The sequence below is a fragment of the Dipteris shenzhenensis genome, chromosome 23 (assembly GCF_047967505.1).
Source record: "Dipteris shenzhenensis isolate YYH24624 ecotype China chromosome 23, Dip_SZ_1.0, whole genome shotgun sequence".
In the NCBI taxonomy this organism is placed as follows: Eukaryota; Viridiplantae; Streptophyta; class Polypodiopsida; order Gleicheniales; family Dipteridaceae; genus Dipteris; species Dipteris shenzhenensis.
In genome coordinates this window covers 53652142-53674547 of record NC_141618.1, presented here as the reverse complement: position 1 = coordinate 53674547, position 22406 = coordinate 53652142, and the positions used below count along the sequence as shown (strand labels likewise).

At 45.3% G+C, this 22406-nt stretch overlaps 1 protein-coding gene, 1 non-coding gene and 2 pseudogenes across 2 annotated transcripts in view; 3 read left to right on the top strand and 1 right to left on the bottom strand.

Moving 5' to 3' along the window:
- The first annotated feature begins 256 nt into the window (after positions 1 to 256).
- On the top strand, positions 257 to 2041 carry LOC147887567 (18S ribosomal RNA; annotated as a pseudogene).
- Positions 2042 to 2342: 301 nt separating this feature from the next.
- On the top strand, positions 2343 to 2495 carry LOC147887566 (5.8S ribosomal RNA). The gene has a single exon (XR_015543263.1). It is a non-coding gene; the product is annotated as a 5.8S ribosomal RNA (ribosomal RNA).
- A 115-nt stretch (positions 2496 to 2610) lies between these two features.
- On the top strand, positions 2611 to 4169 carry LOC147887565 (25S ribosomal RNA; annotated as a pseudogene).
- A 7503-nt stretch (positions 4170 to 11672) lies between these two features.
- The window catches only part of LOC147887564 (Transducin/WD40 repeat-like superfamily protein), a 32425-nt gene continuing 21691 nt past the window's right edge, over positions 11673 to 22406 (bottom strand). Inside the window, exon 21 of the mRNA XM_087394978.1 lies at positions 11673 to 12274. Within this exon, the coding sequence (XP_087251104.1) occupies positions 12096 to 12274 (179 nt within the window). The 3' untranslated portion in view covers positions 11673 to 12095. The remainder of the gene's footprint in view (positions 12275 to 22406) is intronic.

Below are 22406 nucleotides of genomic sequence, written 5' to 3'. Positions count from 1 at the left end.
AGGCAAAGTGAAAGATGACTGGGGTGCCATTCGTGACCCTTGTGTGCCAGTGGATCTCCGTTTTGTGATGTCCAGGCATGTGTGGGTGACGCGTTTTGTGGGCAAGCGAAATGCCTTTGTATGGCGGGCAGTGCCTCTACCCTTATCAGTGAGCACCGTCTCCCCTCCCAAGGTGGGTTGCTTCCCACGGCCGCATGCCACATCGCGTGTGGAGTCAAAACACAGGGCTCATGCCATTCGTGTATTCGAGGATAGCTACTTGGTTGATCCTGCCACAATAGTCATATGCTTGTCTCAAAGATTAAGCCATGCATGTGTAATTATAAACTCTCTTGTATTGTGAAATTGTGAATGGCCCATTAAATCAGTTATAGTTTCTTTGATGGTAACTTGCTACTTGGATAATCGTAGTAATTCTAGAGCTAATATGTGCATCAACTTCCAACTTTCGGAAGGGACACATTTATTAGATAAAAGGCCGATGTGGGCTTGCCCGATAACGAGCTCAATCATGATTAGTTTCAAAATTGCACGGCCTTTGCATCGGCGATGCTTCATTCAAATTTCTACCCTATCAACTTTTGATGGTAGGATAGAGCCTACGCGGTGACGAGTGACAAAAAATTAGGGATTGATTCTGGAGAGGGAGCCTAAGAAAAGGCTACCACATCCAAGGCAAGCAGCAAGCGTGCAAGTTACCCAATCCCAACACGGGGAGGTAGTGACAATAAATAACAATACTGGGCTTTTACAAGTCTAGTCATTAGAATGAGTACAATCTAAATCCCTTAACGAGGATCCATTAGAGGGTAAGTCTAGTGCTAGTAGCTACGGTAATTCTAGCTCCAATAGCATATAATTAAGTTGTTGCAGTTAAAAAGCTTGTAGTTACATCTCGGGGTGGGGTGAACGGTCTGCCTCTTCCGGTGTGCACCAATCGCTCCATTCTTTTTGTCGGGGACATGTTCCAGCCTTAGTTGGCTGGGACATATTCGGCGATGTTACTTTGAAAAAATTAGAGTGCTCAAAGCAAGCCTATGCTATGAATACATTAGCATGGAATAAGGTGATAGAACTCTAGTCCTACTTTGTTGGTCTTTGGGACCAATAAGAACAGTTTGGGGGCATTCATATTTCATTGTCAGAGGTGCAATTCTTGGATTTATAAAAGACGAACTACTGTGAAAGCATTTGCCAAGGATGTTTTCATTAATCAAGAATGAAATTTGGGGGTTCAAAGACAATCAGATACCATCATAGTCTCAACCATAAACGATGCCAACTAGGGATTGGCAGATGTTAGTTCTATGACTCCACCAACACCTTATGAGAAATCAAAGTTTTTGGGTTCCGAGGGGAGTATGGTCGCAAGGCTGAAACTTAAAGGAATTAACAGAAGGGCACCACCAAGAGTGGAGCCTGCGGCTTTATTTGACTCAACACGGGGAACCTTACTATGTCCATACATAGTAAGGATTGACTGATTGAGAGCTCTTTCTTGATTCTATGGGTGGCAGTGCATGGCCGTTCTTAGTTGGTGGAGTGATTTGTCTGGTTAATTCCATTAATGAACAAGACCTCAGCCTGCTAACTAGTTACACAAAGGATCCTCTTTGTGGCCAACTTCTTAGAGGGACTATGGCCGTCTAGGCCATGGAAGTTCGAGCTAGGTCTGTGATGCCCTTAGATGTTACATGCACACTACACTGAAGAATTCAATGAGTTTACCACCTAGACCAAGAGGCCCAAGTAATCTTTTGAAATTTCATCGTGATGGGGATAGATCATTGCAATTATTGATCTTCAATAAGGAATTCCTAGTAAGCGCAAGTCATCAACTCACGTTGACTACGTCCTTGTCCTTTGTACACACCGCCTATTGCTCCTACCGATTCAATGGTGCAGTGTAGTTTTTAGATTGTGGTGATGCTAGTGGTTCGCCGCCCATGACGTTGTGAGAAGCTCATTGAGCCGTTTCATTTAGAGGAAGGAGAAGTCGTAACAAGGTTTCCATAAAGCTGAACCTATGAAAGGACCATTGACACACATGATACATCCATGAGAAACACCGCGAACCATGGATGTAACGTTGAGGGGCTACGCTCGGAGGTGCAACTCTCGACACCATGTTCCCCGTAGGAGCCGAGCAAAAGTGGGTGTGGTGTCATGGACAGTAGCAAGCATGAGAATCATCTCGTCTGCTACGTGCATAGCCCCCTCCTCCTTGCCTTGGCACAAGGCTGCATGATAAACCTTCCTGCCCCCCTCGCGGGGGGTTTGAGGCACCGAAGAAATGCAGTGGTCTGATCTCCCTTCCTCATGGAAATAATGCAAGTAAAACCGACTCTTAGCAACAGATATCTTGGCTCTCGCAATGATGAAGAACGCAAAAAAATGCCATACGTAGTGTGAGTTGCAAAATTTCGTGAATCATCGAGTATTTGAACGCAACTTGCACTCATAGCTTGTCCAAGGTTATGCATGTCTAAGCGTCCTCAATGGTGGTCCGTCCCCTCGTGGAGCAATAGTTTGCGAACGAATCAACAGGAGGTGCGCGCATTGAGATCAGGCGTATGGGGGGTGTCAATGCGCTCCCCCAGTCTGAAACATGGACCTCAGATTAGGCAAGGCTACCCGTCGAGTTTAAGCATATCACAAAGCAAAGTACAAGAAACTAACGAGGATTTTCCTAGTAACGGTGATCGAACCGAAAAGAGCACAACTTGAGAATCGTGTGGCCTCGCCGTGCGAATTGTAGTCTAGAGAGGCATCCTCTGCAATAAAGTGGATCCAAGTCCCCTTGAAAGGGGCGTCTGAGGGGGTGAGAGCCTCGTTGAGCTCATACCCTATTGCTTTGCAAGGCACTGTCAATGAGTCAAGCTATTTGGGAATGCAGTCCTAAGCGCATGGTAAATTCCATCCAAGGCTAAATACGGGCAAGAGACTGATAGTGAATAAGTAGCACAAGGGAAAGTTGAAAAGAGAGTTAAAAAGTGCTTGAAATTGCTGGGAGGAAAGCGAATGGAGGATGCAGCTTTCGACGGTTGCCTATGCCATCATGCCGACCGAGGCACAAACCGCACACACGCTCAACATGCACCACTCATAGCGAGCTTTACGCACCTGTGTGCTCAAGGCGTTGGTATTCAGGGCTTTCCATCCAACCTGTCTTGAAACACGGACCAAGGAGTGTAACATGTATGTGAGCAAGTAGGTTGCAAAACCATAAAGGCGCAAGGAACTTGAGAGGTGGGACCCCCCGTGGGTTGCACTGTCGACTGACTGTGAGTGATCTTTTGTGAATGGTTTGAGTGGGATCGTACTTACTGGGACCTGAAAGATGGTGAACTATGCCTAAGAAAGGCAAAGCCAAAGGAAACTCTAATGGAGCCTCATAGCAACATTGACGTGCAAATCCTTTGTTAGACTTGGGTATAGGGTTGAAAGACTAATTGAACCATCTAGTAACTGGTACCTCCGAAGTTTCCCTCAAGATAGCTAGAACTTGTTCTCTAGTTTTATCGGGTAAAGCGAATGATTAGAGGCATCGGGGGTTTAACACCCTCGACCTATTCTCAAACTTTGAATAGGTAAGCAGTCGCAGTTGCTCCTTTCGATGCCGATGCAAAATGGGAGCTCTAAGTGGGCCATTTTGGGTAAGCAGAATTGGCAATGTGAGATAAACCAAAATCCGGGTTACAGTGTCGAATTGCGCTGTCGAATTGCGCGCTAACCAAGATCCCACAAAGGGTGTTGATTGACTAAGAGAGCAGGATGGTGTTCATGGAAGTCAAAATCCACTAAGGAGTATGTAACACCTCACCTATTGAATTAACTAGCTCCGAAAATGGATGGTGCTAAAGCGCATGACCTATACCCGACCATCGGGGCAAGTGCAAGGCCCCAATGAGTAGGAGGGCATGGGGGTCATGGCACATCTCCAGGCACAAGCCCTAGTGAAACGGCCCCCAATGCAAATCTTTGTGGTATGTCGAGAGCCTCCCTCGAGGCAGCCGAAGGAACCACCTAGTGGACTCGGAATGGTAATTCCAAACAATCGAGGTGATGAATCCTTTGCAGATGACTTAGATATGTAGCCAGGTCTTGTAAGTGGCAGAGTAGCCTTGCTACAATCCACTAAGATTCAGCCTACTACCGCACCAATTTGTCCCCTCCTCTCCACCACAACCCCCTCATGGCTTGTCTCCTCACGTCTCTCTCTCGGGTGGGGTTTTCTACTTGCCCCCCCCTTGTGCACATGCTCACCTCCCAACCCACTGCACGCACACCCTCTCCCCGCTTACGCGCACCCCTCGTCCCCTTGCATGCACGTGCACCCTTCATTTTGTCTTGCACATGCACACTCCCCATTCCCCTTTGCATGCACGTGCCCGCCGTGCACCCCCCTTCTTGCACATGCGCACACACACCACACCTCCCCTGCATCTCCCTGGCCCTTGCAGGCATGTGCACAACCCACCCCCGAACCTTGCATGTGCCCCCTCCTCCCTCATCCCCCCTTGTGTGCATGCAAAACCCCCACCCTCCTCACCCCCCTTTGCGTGCATGCCTCCTCCCCCCCCCCAACACCCGCAATCCCCCCTTGCACGCATGTGCAAACCCCCCCTCCCAACATCCCCCCTTGTGCGCCCATGTGCAAACCCTCCAATCCCAACCCATCCCCCCTTGAGCGCAAGCCCCCTCAACCCCCCTTGCACGCATGCCCCCCCAATCCCCCCTTGCGTGCATGCGCAACCCCGTCCCCTCATCCCCCCTTGCACCCATGTGCAACCCCCCCATCCCCCATTGTGCGCACCCCCCGTCCTCACCCCTCGTTGTGCAAACTTTAAGAACATATCACACGGTTAGAATTACCATCTAATCGCACGTCATGAGTGAAGTAGTCATAAGAAAATAAAACCTTTGAATCCAACTGAATGCAACATTGTTAAATTATAAGGTCCAGCTGAGTGAAGCAATCGTATCCAAGGACAGATAAATGGTGAATTATTACTTTAAAACTGAAGTTATATAGAAAAGCCAAATGTATAGTCAGCCTCTAAAGTTATGTACCCAAGTATACAACCAAGTTTTACTCTTCTACATTTTGAAAAGAGACGACCATCGAATCTAAGTATGGATAATTACAAAGACAATTTACTATTGCAAGACATCCACGACACTGCACCACCTCCAAAGCTAAACACATAGCCAAATGTGGATCTCCTACTTTCCACATGCCCTGCATAGTCTGAATCTGTGTATCCAAGTACACACATCTCTTCTCTACCAAAGTAGAGGCACTTCTTCCTGGTACCCTTCATGTACCTCATGATGCACTTAATTGCCTCCCAATGCCTCTTTCTTAAATTAACCATATACCAGCCAACAACTACCACTACAAATGCAATGTCCAGTCTAGTAGCTATCATAGCATACATAAGACTCCCAACCGCTAATGCATAAGGAACCTTGGCCATCATGGCCCTCTCATCATTTGATTTCCAACTATCTATCTGACTCAGTTTCACATATGGAGGCAATCGAGTACCTAATCTCCAACTTTTTTCTTCCATATAGATTAGAGATGTATCTCTAGCGTCATCATCATCTTCACATTAGTGTGTACCATTAGCAACTTCCTTCCCTTTTTAGGCTTGCCTTTAGAGCCCATTGTGCCTAGAATTCATCCCACATGGAAAATTTCATCGAAACATTCAATGAGGTGTCTAACCTTGCTCTGGTGATCTTGACTCTCTAGTCATTTTTTATGTCTACTTACCATTTTTCTCGGAGATCTCCCTGAGTGCGGGTCAACTCAACATCTATAGCGAACTACCTTTTTATCCTAACGAGGGTCTATCTTACAAACAAATGGTATGCATGTAACTCCATGTCCGAATCCTTCACGCACATCATGTCTGTACATTCAAGGAAATTCATGATACACACTTTTTGGGAGCTGCAGCGTATGTTTTGTTGCATCTCACAAAGGCTCCTTGATTGCACTCCATTGTCCAGGCTGTGCAATCTTTTGCTTGGCCCACACACAATTGATCCAAGGATGGATCAACTCTACGAAGTGGGGCATGTTAACCACATGGGCTGGCACTAGCACATTTTGTGACTTCCTATGTAATTTTGCTAACAGTCCTTGAAGCCTTACCAAGTGGTACCCCCACCTCTTCTTTCTATTCAACCTCCCGCTTTGTCCCCAAGTGACCTCACAGCACGATCCTTGTGCACTTCAAGAGCAATGTAGTCATCAAGGATGACTCCATGACCAAGCCCTCCAAACAGCAAACGACCCGAGCTGGAGGTGCAGTATGGATTCGGAGCCCGATGCCATGTAGGTGCACTTGCCCCAAGCCCCCATTCTTCAATTGGCTCGATAGTGCGCCCAAGTAACTATCAAAGTTCCTCACAGATGACGACACCGACCAGCTCAACTAAGAATTGGACCAATTACGGGTTTGCCTTCTTGAAACCACTGTGTAGGCAACCACAAATAGGGCGCAACTTGAACATAGCATCGAGCTATTGATCCAAAAAGTCAACTTGCTTCGCTAGGAATACACCAACACTAAAGCGTAGTATGCTTGCCAGCCTTCGCCAGCAACATGTAGGTACCACTACTCATGCACCACTTCTTGACTCGCATCTCCAAATCCTTCGTAACCCAATGTCCCAGACGGTCTCAATGGACTCACATAACTTAGCCACACTCTTTGAGCTAATGACATCGAAGTTGGCCAAGCAATTGGCAATTACACATCGATTGGTTGGAGCAAATTCTTGTGCCCACATGCAAGCGCATGGCAATCCTTCCCCACAATGAGCATGCTCAAGACACTGATGTGGCCATCGCATGCCCCCTGACAGACCATGTAGATCATCAGCCCTAGCACACAACAGAAGACTGGCGATGCCCCTCTAGCTGACAGACATTCGAGGAATTTTGGGCTCATTTTCAGGCCCTATAACAGTATCACTTGCGAATATTCTCTCAAAAGGTGGGCATGGATAACTTTTTGCAAACTAGCTCAAAATTTGTCAGACTTGGCATATTCAGAACCTACTCTTTGAGATTTTCCCAGTGGTATGTGCCATGATGGGGTTTGGACATGAGGATGGAAAGATACAAGGAAGATTCCTTTCTTCTAAGAATCTTCCAATGTTACATTGGAAGATTCCTAGCAGAAAGCAATCTTCAAACCTCATCATGCCACAAGCCATTGGAAAGCTCTCAAAGAGTAGGTTCCAAATATGCCAAGTCCAATAAGTTTTGAGCTAATTTGAAAAAAGTTATCCATGCCCACCTTTTTGAGAGAATATTCTCTTAATGTAATTCTTACAGGGCCCTAAAATGAGCCCCACATTTTCCTAATGTCCCCGGGGTAAGCACCCAAAATGTGGCCCACAATCTCGATAAGAGCAAAGCTCCCTTGTTCGTTGAGCATCCCCCTCACTGATTCCCTGCATCTCCTTTCTAACCTCGCCCAAGGATCCTCAAATGAGTCCCTATGCACCATGCTTCTAAAGGAGCAGATTTGAGGCCTTCAACACAACTCGGATATTATGATGGTAGAGCTTGAGGCGGAAAAACTTCATTTTGACCTGGAGAGCAAGTCTTGTAGCAAACATGAGTAACATAACTTGGGCTTGAAATTGTCTCACTCAAGCAGGTCCAACGGGTGCTCCAAGGTCAACTACAGTTATAACTGAAGGTAGCTATTAAGCTAGACCCCAACCTAGAGCTAGCTTCGATCACTCCACCTCCCACTGGTACTGCCTCCATCCCCCACACCACTCATGGGCGGAAGAAAAGAACACAGATCCCACACCTCACCCACGAGAACGCCAAGCTCAATCAAAAGATGATTGACGTACACACGGGCAACCAAACTCTCATTTGCCCAAAAATGCCTCATCTTCTAGAACCAGGTGGTCCAGGAGGCATGCCATGGTCTCAAGCACCTCGCACAACTAGCCGGATAGGCCAATATAAAACAACCTCCATGATATTTGGCCATGTCCCAACTCAACCAAGCCCACAGCCAACATCCAGCTACACTGCCCACACTTGTAGCTTCACTTTTGCCTGTTGCATCACATTCAATAATTGTCACCACTCCCATGGACTTTGACAACATTGAGGTGGTGGTGGACTCGTGACCCTCCGCCCATTGGAGGTAATAGCAGAATATTTAGACCTTGACATTTTTTAGAGAACACTTTCTTTCCCAACCCCATCATATAGACAATATGGGGAAAAAGGTCCCAAGTGAGCTCCTCGGTCCAGACGACAATGCTGAGGAGCTACAAAATTTTAGTATTGGAGTTTTGCCAACATGGGGAAACTCTTTTCAACCTGGAACAACTAGAGTATCAGTGGCAACAAAGCATCTGTGAAGCTCCCTAGTGATACGAACTCATGTGTTGCAGATTAAGCTCCCCACTTGCACTCCACAGGAGTAGGATCTCAAAGTGGTTTCCAACTAGCTACTTAGTACATATGCGAATCGCATCGACAACATCATTCTAGTTATTTTTGACTCATGGTAAGCATCGTTCGAGTCATTTGGCTCTCAACCCCTACATTGCCTAAACTGATGTAAATATTTCTTTAGATCCCCATAGGCATTTGACTTCACTAATGCCTTGATTATGCAGCATAATCAAGTCCTACTACCACCATAGGGCGTTCTTGATCATGAACATCTCTTTGGTTAAATGCCAGGCATCATCACAAGTTATGTGAGACATAGGATATATAGGATGCATCGCCCCTTGTATAGTCATTGCTAAATCCTAGATTGTTCTATGATACAAGTATTTTTAGCTCTATGGCTCTTGACGTTGAGTGGTTAGACTCTGCAAGACAACTTAAGAGTTATGTTTATTCCTTTCAGTTATCTTTGCATTCTTTCTATTGTTTTTGTTTTGTATCAAACATCATGCATTCCAAACTATGCTCTAGCTCATATCCGTTGAGTTCCATTCCCTTGGCTCATCTGCTTCGTTTTCGACTCACAGCATTGCATTTTTTGCAACCGTTGTATCAATAAACTCGGTAACGAAGTATAATTAAACATTTGTTAACAAAGACAAATGTAATGGTGATCAAGACATGTAACAAATAAGTGGATATTACCTTTGCAGGAGGGCCCCAAGAAACAATAAACACATACAAATATAAAGGTCTAGATTTCACGGACTACAAATGGAATACATGTGTGGAAAGGCGAATACCTGGAGGCTTGAAAGCTTTATATAGCTTGCAAAATAATTGCACCAAGAAGGCACATATGTTCAATTGGGAAATGAGAGAAGTTTGTGTACATCATCATTGTGTAGACATTTATCATGTACTAATGTCCAGCTTGTGCACCCAGGCTCTCTAGGATTTACAGGGAAAGAATAGAAACATACATAAACATTTCCTAATAGGGGAGATAGGGGTTAAGGCACAGACACCCTACCCCATCCTACTCGTTGAAACAGGTATGCTACTTCTACAAGGGGAAGCATTATGTCAATTCATGTCCTACCTCAACAAAGTTAAGAAGATGGATACCAGTAGCATACCACACAAGACGATTGAAGCTATGCAAATCATGGGCTAGCAAAGAGAAGGGATAAAGTGGATGGAATCATGACATATTACAACTGCCGATCTACCAAAAGCTACAAGTGACATCAAGGAGCTAGTGATGCAAAAAATATTGCAAAAACTGTGGCAAAACCTAGAGGGGCCAAACTACAATTCTACACAAATAGAAAATTAATTCAATGGACAATCGTGGAATGCATAAATATCTCGAGGAAAACATATCAATATTTAAAAGACATCTAATCTACAAAATTAGAACTGATTTCATGATCTCGAGGTGAAGAGGGATAGGTGGGCAAGACCCAAGACGCCCAGAGAATAAAGGATCTACAAAATCTACCCCACGTGGCAAGCAAAAGATGAGCATTATGTACTCCTAAGATGCAAAGCTCGCACACATCAGAGAAAGATATGAGAGTAGCATAGATAACTACTAGAGCGGCTAAACAAAAAGCTAGAGAGCTACTTGAAAGAGGTTCTAGGACATCGCAACAAGGTAGTGGGGCTAGCCCACAAGCTAGCCCAATAAGTGCTCACTACATAACCAATTGTAATAGTTTCTCCCACTAGATGTAAGGGCTCATTATTAGTTGATAGTCATCACCAATACCATAGATCCTACAAGGTCTCACACAATTTAATACAACCAAATCATATCATATCATATCCTCTCTCTCTCTCTCTTTATTTATTTATTTATGTTTTCATATATTTTTGGATTTATTGAATACAAATGCATTCTCATTCTACCATTTGTTTTAGGCTCACTTTCCTACAATCGCAACCTTATTAAGACTTATCCATGCCGATTGAGCAAGTTTGGAATACATGGGGTCGCATGAGTTTTAACAAAAATGGGATTTATAAGCTAAGTACTTGGACTTTAATTTTTCATATATTTATCAAATTGCATAGACCAGTTATTTGAAATTTTAAGATGTGCTTCTCATATCAACATCGAAAACAAGAAAAGAGGATTACCACCAAGTTTTCTATCATGTCTATCATTAATGGATTTTTAGACGAATGGAATGCAATTTGCTTTAGTACATTTAAAAAATGCAATATCACATCTAGTATGGGAGAATTAAATTCTAAACTTATTCCTACAAGAAATTTAGACTAATAACATTAGTGCAACGGTCTCATGTGCTACCATACAATGTGTCTAATGCATCCTTCATTTTGCATGTGGAAAATAACCAAAGCTTACAATTGGTATAACAATTAGGCCCTTTGTGAAAGGTATACTAGATTGGATGTCAATAAATAACAACCCATTGATATTTTGGGGTAAACAAGAAAGAATCTACAAGAACCCAACAATGCTATTTGTCAACAACAAAGCATATGCTAAACTTCAACTCTAAAACAAATCTCATCCTGAAGATGTGTTTTACAATGTATGAGCAGTTGCATCCAAAGCCCAAGCATCCATGCAAGCTAGAAAGAGATATCCTACTCAATTGTTCCCCATGTGTGTCAATGGCACTATACGAGGACAATCCGGTCATTACAAGCAACAGCATAAAGATGATAGATTAAAGTCAAGGTACACTTCAGTATGCAGTTTAACATCAAAACTGCATTACCTTTTGGGGATTTGAGATTAACATAAATGAAATCTACAATGCAAGCCTATCAACACTTGAATTGAAAGAGATCACAATACCTCTAAAATCTGAGTGAATATAGCTCTAGGAAAGCAAGCTTAGCAAACTACTTTTTCTAATGACAGCAACCAGACTAGTTGCATTCTTGTTGTTCAAATACATTTCATATTATAGAAAACAACCCTCCTCATAGCACACTTTCTTGCATACACAGTGAATTAATGCCTACTCTAAAGCCCAACTCCAATTTCTTCTTTACTATCATCAGTAGTCAGCATAATGGTTGAGACATTGTAACGAAGACGATCAATATATCACTCAGAAAAACACATCAGCTAGCTGATGACGAAGATTTCATCGCACAGAAGTTGAGGAAGGATTTTAAAAAATTGTCAGTTGACAACTGGCAGAAAAAAGATAGATTTTTCTCCCACAATACACGGAAGTCTGCTTTCTGGCATGTCAATCTTTCTATCTAGACTCCCACTCCTGAGGCTAAGAAGTTTTTGTACACAAGACTTCCGTATACATCAGCTTATGCAGGACCGGTTATTTGAGATTACAGACAAACCTTGTCCCTCAAAGTTTGTAGGTGTCATGAAGATCACTGATTACAAGGGGTACCTCGAGGAGGAGTTGGATTAAACACAGTAATTAGATTAATGTAGGTATAAAGTCAAATTGCATCTGGCTTGTCTAAATGAATGACTGCTCTTCACTGAGGCCCTATGCAGAGAGCCAAAGAATGTGACCCGCTGTTCTTTTGGATTGTGTGCAGGTTGCTGCAATGATTTCATATGAAAATCTCACAGCAAATCATATTTCAGTCAGTCCCTTCATTCCTGTCCATACCCATAGGTGGACACTCTTTACTGAGGTTGAACACCCATGCCTTTCTGTACAAGTGCCAAAACCTGGGTTGCCAGAGTTGCTGAGAACCGAACAGAGTAGCGTTGGATGAAACCCTCAATGTCAATGGATTCCAGTGCAGAGGTACTTGGAGCTAATGAGGCTGCTGTTCCAGGCCGTGATGGAATGTCCATGGAATCTGTTCAAATTTTTATCCATCAGTATTCAAAATTATGATCTCCATCCATCAATCCCCGCCTCTCTCTGTCAAAAAATAATAGCTTGCATTGGGAAAAGAAAGGAACATGAACAAAAGAGCGGCTGGAATACCACCAATTTTAAATGGTAGTGATGGCTCCTCTTAGCCAAAAAATGGTCAAGCAGCGCAATCTGGAAATGCCTAATAAAGAACCAGCCATCTCAATAGCCCAAGAGAGATGCATGATATTATGAACAAGGGGAAAAAAACCATCTGGTAATACAAGGATGCCAGAAGGAAGACAACCAGAGACCTGTCATAAGCTAACCTCCTCGGTGCAAGGGCTTTTGCACCATCATTTCATGATGCATAGGTTGGTCATCACCAGAGCCTAAGCAAGGGGGACGACAAATTAGGATAATAAAGCAAACCCATAATATACACATTGCTTGATGATGTGAATGCAAGGAATGCAATCCTGGATAAAATTCAGTAAGAAGCACAATTACATGTTGGAGATGACAACACTCAAAATGAAGAATAGTCCTCTTGTCAGATCTGCCTCGAGTTGTAGGGCCAGATGTTCCCCATGCTTTGGTTCGGGCCTGTTGGTTGTTCTTTTCTCATATCTGTCTCGGTCTGACGTATATTTTGCTGCTTTTCGCAATGGCCCGGTACTTCCCACTTTCAGGTTTAGTTGCTTCGTTTCTACTTCATGCCAAGCAAGAGCCTAGCAATCCAATTCTGTTGACCAAGTTCGCAGAGTCGCTCTCTCACAACCTTCATCTTGGTGATTGTGTTCCTGACTGATTGTCCCTCATCCGTGTGCATGTCATATAGCTTTATCTCAATGTGGAGGATCCTTACAGTGTTGTTTCTCTCATGCATCCCTTTCTCTTCCCTTCCCCCCTACCCTTCTAGCCCGCCTCCCCCGCCCCTTTCCTCCTTCTCCCCTCCCTAATCCAACCTCTCCCACCTCCCCTTTCCATCCCCTTCTTCTTTTGCCTCTTTCATTATTCCCCCGCAGCGCTTTTTGAAACGGACGGAGCCTCAAAAGTGTTCGAATCGGCCTCCTCACCTCGATTGGCGATGAATATTCCGTCAGCCAATCCTATTCCACCTCCACTGGCCGCAAAAACTATTACATTTTCTGAAGACAAGTTGCAACAGCTCAAGAAGGATGTAGAGATTGAATGCTCTACCACGTTGATCGCACACATCTTCAAGTCTCACCCTTCCAAATCCCAAGCCAGAGATTGGATGCTTGCAGCTCTTCCTCCAGACCTCACTCCATGACTTTTAGATGTTCGTCTTATGGGACGAGGTTTTTTTCCAAGTTGTCTTTGACACTCTAGAGGCTGCAAGCACCTTGCTCAAAGCTGAGATTTTACACCTGGGACACAGGAAGATTTTCTCTGACGCCTTCAGTATTGGTTTCAACCCAGCGGAGGTAGACAAGGAAAATTTTTCGCTCTTCATCAGATTTCCCAGGCTTCCCCAGGTTTACCATCGACTTCTTCCTGTTATTGGGGAGCATTTCAGCATGGTTGCTGAGATTCTCCCCCCTCCCTGGGTTGCCATTGACTACAGCAGAGGCAACCAGGGCTGATGGGGTACCTAGACTTAGGGTCCTCCATTAGGATCCTAACCTCACGATGGACCATGTTATGCTTCAACGCCCAGATGGTCCTTTCTTTCGCCAGAGAGTAGAGATTGCAAGCAAGCAGGTCCGGTGCATGATATGCAGGACCATTGGACACTTCGCTAGGGATTTTCCCAGGAAGAAGAAAAGGCCCAAGAAGCCTTCTGGTACAACAATCCCCCCACGGCCTCGACAGGGGGGTGGTACAGATCCAACACTTGCTCCTCGGCCTTGACAAGGAGGTGGTACAGGTCTAGCACCTGCTTCTCAGCCTTGACAAAGTGGTCCTCCTCAAGGTGGTGGTACAGCTGCTACACGCCAAAGTGCTCATCAACAAAGCACTTCTTTGGTACCGCCGCCTATTGCCTTCGGTGCCTCATGACCTTCAGGGACATTCGTCGCACACCTCGTTGGATTCCGGTCCGTGTGCAGATTCCACCTTAGTTCACGAAGATGCATTAGTTGACTCTGCTTCAGTTCGAGCTGTCCCTCCAATCTCACCTCACACAGTCTAAGACGCTTCAACTTCACCTTCTTCCCAGTTGCAACTTCTCCCCTAGACCCAACAAGTCTCCCTTTATTTGGTTCAGTGCCAAACGCTCTCCCCGTTCTCAAACACGAGAGGTCTCCACGGCCGTTCAAACATAGGATCGTCTTGAGCAGTCCTCATTTCCTCCCTTGGATAGGGGGATGGGGGTGGTTTACACTATTGATCCTCTTCCCTTAGAAGAGATTCTTCGCAGTCCGGTGTCTGGCCTAATTCACAGGAACTCATTTTCAGCTTTGACAGATGCTTCAGCTTTCCCAAAGGAGAAGTGTGTGCCCTCTACTTTTGGTAAGCCAATGATTGGGTTTCGTGTTGACAAGGCTTCTTCGTAAGGTAGCAAGGTTTTTTCCCCTGTTGATTTTTCGCCACTTGGTTTTATCCCTCGCTCATCAAGCATAAGGTCTTCCCATGTTGAGGGGTTTGTTTCCGCCATTAGGTCGATAAGGTTTTCCATTCTGCATCCTCCCGTCGATCAAGATTTTTAGTTGGAACATACAGGGCCTAGGTGGTGTCCCACATCGCCATTGCAGATAGCTGATTCGGGATCAGCTTCATCCGGGTGTTACTGGGGATTCCATTGATGTCTTATTTATTCAAGAGCGCAAATTGGATTCTAGGGATTATGCCAAGTCAAGCAAGTTGCTTTCTGGCCATACGTTTTGGTCGCCTACCTTAGGCACTAGGGGAGGCACTTCTATTTCAGTTTCACAATCGGTTCTCCCCTTAGTTGTTGGACACGAAGTCATTATCCCCTCTAGGGCTCAGTGGATTATTCTCTTGATTGGAGGGCGTAAGGTTGGTTTCCTCAACATGTATGCCTCCAACATTAGAGGAGAGCGTTTCATATATGGAAGGATTTGCTATCCTGGGCCCCCGTTGCAGATCCATGGATGATTAGAGGTGACTTCAACATGGTTGAGTAACCATCATATAAAAAAGGAGGTAGAGAAGGAGGACTTCACTCTTTGGAGAGAGCAGCTTGGAATGTCTTTCTTTTTCACTACTGTGGCAGAGATACTTGGTTGGACGATGCCTTTCTTATTCAACTACAATCCCTCCTGTTCTCTTGGTCGAACAAGCTGCAATAGATGTCTATTCATGCATGCATTGAGAGATTCTAGGTAGATGATTGGGCACTCGAGAGGGTGGATCGGTATGCATTGTTGCTAGGGTTTCCACTTCAAACCACTTTCCTGTTGTGCTGGCTATCTCAGAGCCTCACTTGAGAGGCGGTCTGCCAGCACCAGGATTCCGGATGCCTTGTACGCAGAGAAGGACCTTACTGAGGCAGCCTTGTGGATATGGGTTTCTCATGTCCAAGGTGGGCAGCCATCTCCATGACATGTAGCTGCTGTCCTTTCTGGTATTAGCAACTTTTACCACTTGGTTGCTAGTACTAGGAGACGAGATATTCTCAGACGTGAGATTGGTATTCGCCAACAGTTGGCAACTTTGCAAAGGGAAGAGCAAAAACGGCCTTCAGATGCTTGGATTCAAGAGTGCCTTGCTACAACAAGGGCTCATCAACAGACATTGCTTGATCAAAGAGTAGAGTATGCCTTTCATGCACGAGAGTCCTTCTGGATACAAATGGGTGGCAGAGTCAATAAAAACTTTTTCTCTACTCTTGGCCCTAGACATAGTAGAGAGAGTGTATCCCAACTTATTGACTCACACGGGGTTTTACAGACAGATCAAGATGACGTCATGTGCATAGCTTCAGATTTTTATGTTGCCCTTCTTACTACAGATCCTGACACACAAGATAGAGAGGATGATAGACATGTTATTTGGCAAAGCATCCCTTTGTTGGTAAACCCGGATATGCATGTTTTGCTTGATGCACCTTTCACCAGCACAAAGTTCAGGACTGCACTTTTAGCCCTTCACAAGGACAAGTGCCCAAGTTCAGATGGCCTCACCCCTTCTTTCTTCACTGCATTTCGGGATATGATTGGAGACTACATTACATCAGCCTTGCAGAGCAATCGGGACTGGCGAGATGACCGGGTCGCTCACAGAGAGTCTCATCCACCTTATCCCAAAAGGAGGTTGCAATATTAGTGTCCATGTGGAGGCCTATCACACTTTTGGGGGCATGTTACAAGATTCTGGCCAAGGCAATCAGCCTTCAATTGCAGCCTCTTCTCCCAAATCTTATTCATGACACTCAGACGGGATTTGTGCATGGCAAAAGCATTTTTTATAACATCTCCTCCTTTTGGGAAGCTTCAGAGTGGGCTCTGCAAAGCAACCAGAATTGTCATTCTACTCTTGGATTTTCAAAAAGCTCATGACAGAGTAGATTGGGGTTTTTTGAAGGGGATCCTTCTAGGTTTTGGCTTTACAAATGCTTGGATCAGAGGTGTTTCCTCTTTGCACAGATCAGCCCACAGCCACTTATTGGTGGGTTAAGGGGTGAGAGATTTCAAATTTCCAGATCAGCCTATCAAGGATGCCCCCTTGCTCCTTTTCTTTTTTTGTTCGTGGCTGAAGCTATAAGTATCTATATTAGATCTCAAGCTGATATCTTTGGGCTGAGACTTCCCATCAGATGAGAAGAGGAGTTACATGAAAGTGAGTTGGCAGATGACACGGCAGTTTACTTGGATGCCACACCACAGATGCTCACTTCTTTCAGGACAGCATTTATTTTGCTTGGCGGCAGGGACGCAGATAAATTGGCATAAATCCAATGGCTTTTGGATCAATGATGAGGACACTCCAAATTGGGGGCTTGACATAGGTTTCACTTGGGTTCAAAGGGGTGTGCCAGCCAAATATTTGGGTTGCCAGGTCGGCTTGGATATTTCCTCCACGCAACAATTTGCTCCTGTGTTGGAGAGCATCAAGGGGAAGCTCCTTTTTTGGGACTCCTCCAAGCTGGACCTTGCCTCTAGAGTTGTGGTAGTCGACCAGGTCCTCTTGGCCATGGCCTAGTTTGTTCGTTCTTGCTGGTGCCGTTCTAAGGATTGCATCATTCAGTCAAGAGACCGATCATAAATTTTCTTTAGAGTAGGCTTGATGGTACAACAGATGTTTTAGCTAGGGTGGCTTGGGAGACCCTCATCCTCCCTACACAAGAAGGGGGTCTCAATATTATTGATTCAAATTTACAGTGTAGAGTTTTACTCTGCAAAATGCTGGTGCGCGAACTTACCATGGCAAGAGCCGTGGAAGGATTTCTTTATTAGCAACATACAAACTTACACACCTTCAGGAGGAGACTGGATGAGCAATATTAGATGGATTTTCACCGCAGCACACCTCAAGTCTCCTTCGTCCCCTCTCATGGTTGCCATCTTGAAAGCATGGACCAGCTTCAGGAGCACTCTTCGAAGGATTCTCCCTTTCTCTCGTGAAGAGATTGATAGGCAACCATGTGGAATGACCGTATATTGGATGATCTTGGCAGACCACTTGGTGCTTTACACTACATGCAGTGGTCCAAATGGAAGAGGAAACCTGCCTCATCTCCGGGGTCATGGAAAGCTTTCTGGAGGCTTCCAGAGGAGACTAAATCTCAATTGACATGACATCTCATAGGGAGTGCAGAGAGGATCTTGCAGATTGAGGCAACCCTTCTAGTGGATTGGGTAGACACAGATGATATGCCTCTCACTTGCTCCACTTGGGCAGGTGCTTTTACGAGAGGGGGTTTTCTCTTCAGGTTTTGGCCTTTCAAGATGCACATGGAGGTGCCTTGGTTTTTTATGTGCATCATGGTGGCAAATTGTTCAGGTCTACAAAGGACATCTTGCTTGAGTCTGCCTTTCAACCTATCAGGGTTGTAGGTATTTTGGAGCAGGGATCACAGGGTTGGTCTTTTGGAGCAGGGATCAGATTCAGAGTGGCTCCTTGACCTAGACCTCCGACTTCTCTACACTGGATCTTTGAGACTTTGGCTCTACACAGGAGTTCCCGTTAGGTATTTGCAATGAGACCCTGGAGAGTGGGAGTGGATTGACGCAGGGCATCGAGGGAAGAGCATCCCCTTCTTTCGCTACACAGTCGGTAATGCCAGGAGATTCCAACTCAGTAGTAGAGGTTGGAGACCTTCTAGAGTTCCTCATTGGGAGACATTTGATATCACTGCGGATTTGAAGAGGTGCTTCTGGAGAAGACTCTAGAAATCCCACAAGAATAGAAAGATCAGTCTTTTCTTTTGGCTTTCTATCCATGGTGGGATTGCAGCGAACTTTTGGAGATCTAGATTCGGAGCCGACCCTACTTGCCCTCGTTGCCTCTCTGCTTTGGAGACAATTCAGCATTGCTTATGGGATTGCAGACAGGCGAGGATGATTTAGATGGGGGTAGCCAAGATTTTCAGTCACTTTGTGCACTCCCCATTCTTTATGACATGGGGCTCAGTGGCTTGGCTCTCTTACTGGGCCTCAGGTCTTTTATGAGAGCCATGACTCTTCTAGGGCCATTTCGATTCAACGTCATCAAGTTGAGTCCTATTCTTTGGATGTGATACCACACCTTCCTTTTGCAATAGTACATGCCTCTATGGATACCTCTTAGGAGATACTAGCGAGCATAGCAACCTGGCATATCTAGAGAGCCAAATGCACGGAGACATTGGAGGGAACTCAAGTTCATTCCTTGCACACATTGGCTAGTATCTGGATAGACACCATACATACTTTGATGGCCATATGGACGAGCATGCAAGGAGACTCCTGCGCAACCTCAGCTAGGAGGACTTCTTTCTTCAAGGAATGGAAGGATTCTCCTTTCTTCTCTGAGACTCCTACAAGGTTGAGGTGGCACTTTCAGCCTCAACCTTGGTTGTTTTCCACCTCATTTTGAGGGGGTTATTTATCCTCATGGTTACATGATGTATTCCACTTTGAGCTTGCTCTTGCGGGTTTTTACTCTTACTTATAGAAGTCTTTCTTTTTTTTTTTTTTTTTTAAGATGGTCCATGCTTGAAATGCAATGTCTGCAAGCTGCAATCGTGCCAATGATAATGATTGGTCACCTCCCCGTTTGCAAGCCTCCATATGAGGAGAGCATTGGGGGGTGAACCTGGGTTCTGAGAGGCAGCCACATGGGCAGCATCATGGCTACCATGGGGGCAGGGATCAGACAAAGAAAAGGATGATTGAGGGCGTTCCACATGGACAGCAGCAAGGCTGTCATGTGGGCAGCACATCTAGAGGGAAAACAGGCTGGAACAGACCTGGTGATGACATCAGCAAGTGTCAGGGCAAGGACAGCAGCTTGTACAGAGCCATTGGAGCAGGTTCTGAAGGCTGGAACAGGAAGGGCAGAGAAAGGAGCAAGGGGGGCTGGCCCCTTGCCCTCATATAGGGGCTGGTCATCCTCCTTGGTTAGGCTCTGGTGATGACCAACCTATGCATCATGAAATGATGGTCCAAAAGCCCTTGCACCGAGGAGGTTAGCTTATGACAGGCCTCTGGTTGTCTTCCTTCTGGCATCCTTATATTACCAGATACTGCCTCACCCATAGCCTGAGGCAAGAGATATCACAGCTCCGTAAGAAGGTCGCAGCCGTAGTAGCGACAACCCCTCTATCTTCTCCATGAGCTCAAAGATTTCCCTCTATGTATTGGCGGCCTAACAAACAAATATACAAGATCCCCAACTCACACAAGAGAGCCACAATGGCACCTAGGATGGTGTCTCTCTCTCTTGACGCCAATAAAACCACAGAATCTATGGCAGAGATAACGGAGTCACTTAAAGCCTGCATCGCTAAAGCTCAAGCATCGTACACACGTCAAGCCAACAAGTCCAGACGACATGTCCAGTATAAAGAGGATCAATGGGTGTATTAAAGAATCATCAAGCAAAGATTGAAGCAGGTGGGCAAGCGCTATCCTAAACTGTCTTTCAAGAGCTTTGGACCATTCCCCATTATCCAAAAGATCAATGATGTCTCCATGAAGTTACGACTACCGGACAGTTGAACAATGCATAATGTTTTCCATGTAGCTTGGTTGAAGCCGTATTTTGGACCTCCTCTTACTAAAATTCCGCTCTTGTTGATGCATGAGGAATGTAAAAACGAGGAAGCATTGCGACGCGCAGAGTTTGCCTAGGTAGAAAGGCAATAAAAACTAGATTGTAAGGCGATGCTTCTCCAACACAAACAGATGTTAGCCACTATGCAAGCCAGTTTGAGTACGGTAGCAATCACTGCCACAACTTTGTTATCAACAAAAGTAACTTCGCTCACCCGGTCCACACCAAATTTTGCTAAATATGATGGTAAGTGTGACCACTTAGCTATCCTTCAGTTTATTCATCAATTCATCGCTCAATTTCGGTTAGCGCGAATTCAAGATGAGCAAGACAATCCACCTAGCAACCCCTCATCTCATTGGTGAGGCGGTTACCTGGCCGCAACATTGGACTAGTAAGCATACTGACCCAACAACTTACAAGATGAATTTTGTTTGGGCAATGTTTCTTACTGATCTCAAATCCCTTTTTCTACCGCTACAGTATATGCTTAACCTGAAGGATCGTCTCTCCCAGCATGGGTTGCCTGTGTTGTCTTACAGTGACAAGGTCATCACACTGGCGCAATAATTCAGTGTGTCTAAGAGCGATAAGTTGAAGTGATTCATTAGGGGATTGGACACTAACATTCATTTTCCCGTCCGCAACTTCAACCCGCCCGATACGAGCTAGAGCCAACTCTCACCCAGAATCAAGAAATAATGTTGATGGGAGAAAGCCCAAGCAAGTCTAGAAGGATTCCAAAGCCTCGTAGCAATCAACCAACCCAACGAGTAAGGATCAAAAGAAGGACAACTGGTAGCAAAAGAAAGATGGCCAGTCTTTTGATCAGAAGGAGTCGTCCAAGCCCAAGATGATTCCAAATGAGAAGGCTAAATCGAGCATAACGGGAGGCTATTACAACCTGACGACGAACAGAAGCAGTTCCACGAAGAACATCATTACTTTCATTGCCACCACATTGTTGGGCACGGCAAAAAGGATTGTCCTAAGTGGCTTGCCGAAAAGGCTGCGAAAGCGCCCACTTACACTATTGCCACTGCATTGGCTCTTTCATCCCTGCCACTAGCCTCAGTGGCAAATGCTCTCTTGCTTGCTTTGAAGGTTGTTCCCTAGATGGTCTTTCAAGGTAAGAAGGAGGGCAACCTCTCAAACCAAAAGAAGACTCTTATTCAAGTGTATGGCACAACTAAAGGGCATCAATCCATTGTTTTGTTTGATATGGGGAGTTCAAAAGATGTCATCTCTCCTCAGCTTGCCAAGACTAAAAAAGAAAACGAAAGATATATTAATGTCCGCGGGAGGCCTCGCGGGCCTATGGGACAAAGTACAGAATCAAGTAGCTCATAGAGACCAGTGTGGGCCGAAACAAAGGGCTCACTAAGGCCCTTGTTGAGTACTAAAATGCTATACTAGTACAAAATAGAGTAGTAAAGTAAAAATGCAAAATGAGAGTGACATGAAGATATCAAGTGCTCAGAGCTAGAGTCCGAAGTGTGTGAACCGGTCCCACGTATCCAAGCTCCATGATGGCTTTCTGATGAAATGCAAAGAGCTCACGTATCTGCATCAGTCGGGATGTCTCCCGTGGTGGTGGAGGAGGTGGTCTCCTCAATCTCTGGATCCGATGGGCGTCGTGTACGATCTCTGTGTCTCTCGTCTGGCATTGCTGTGTCGGCTCCGCTGATCCATATATCTCTCATGTTGACTAACTCCTCCTCTGTCCTAGAGTGCCCTGGGGCCGAGAGGGGTGCACTTTGGTGCCTCACAAGCTTGCAGTGGATGGGTTCACACCCGGCTTATGCACCACATCACGCATAAGGCCATCCAAATTACTTTTTTAGTTCAGAAGGTTGTCTCTACGCGAGACTTTATACTAACACCTTTGATGGGGTGCGAGTCACGACATGATCCTTGGGATTCAAAGATTCTATGGGCTTGTGCCAAAT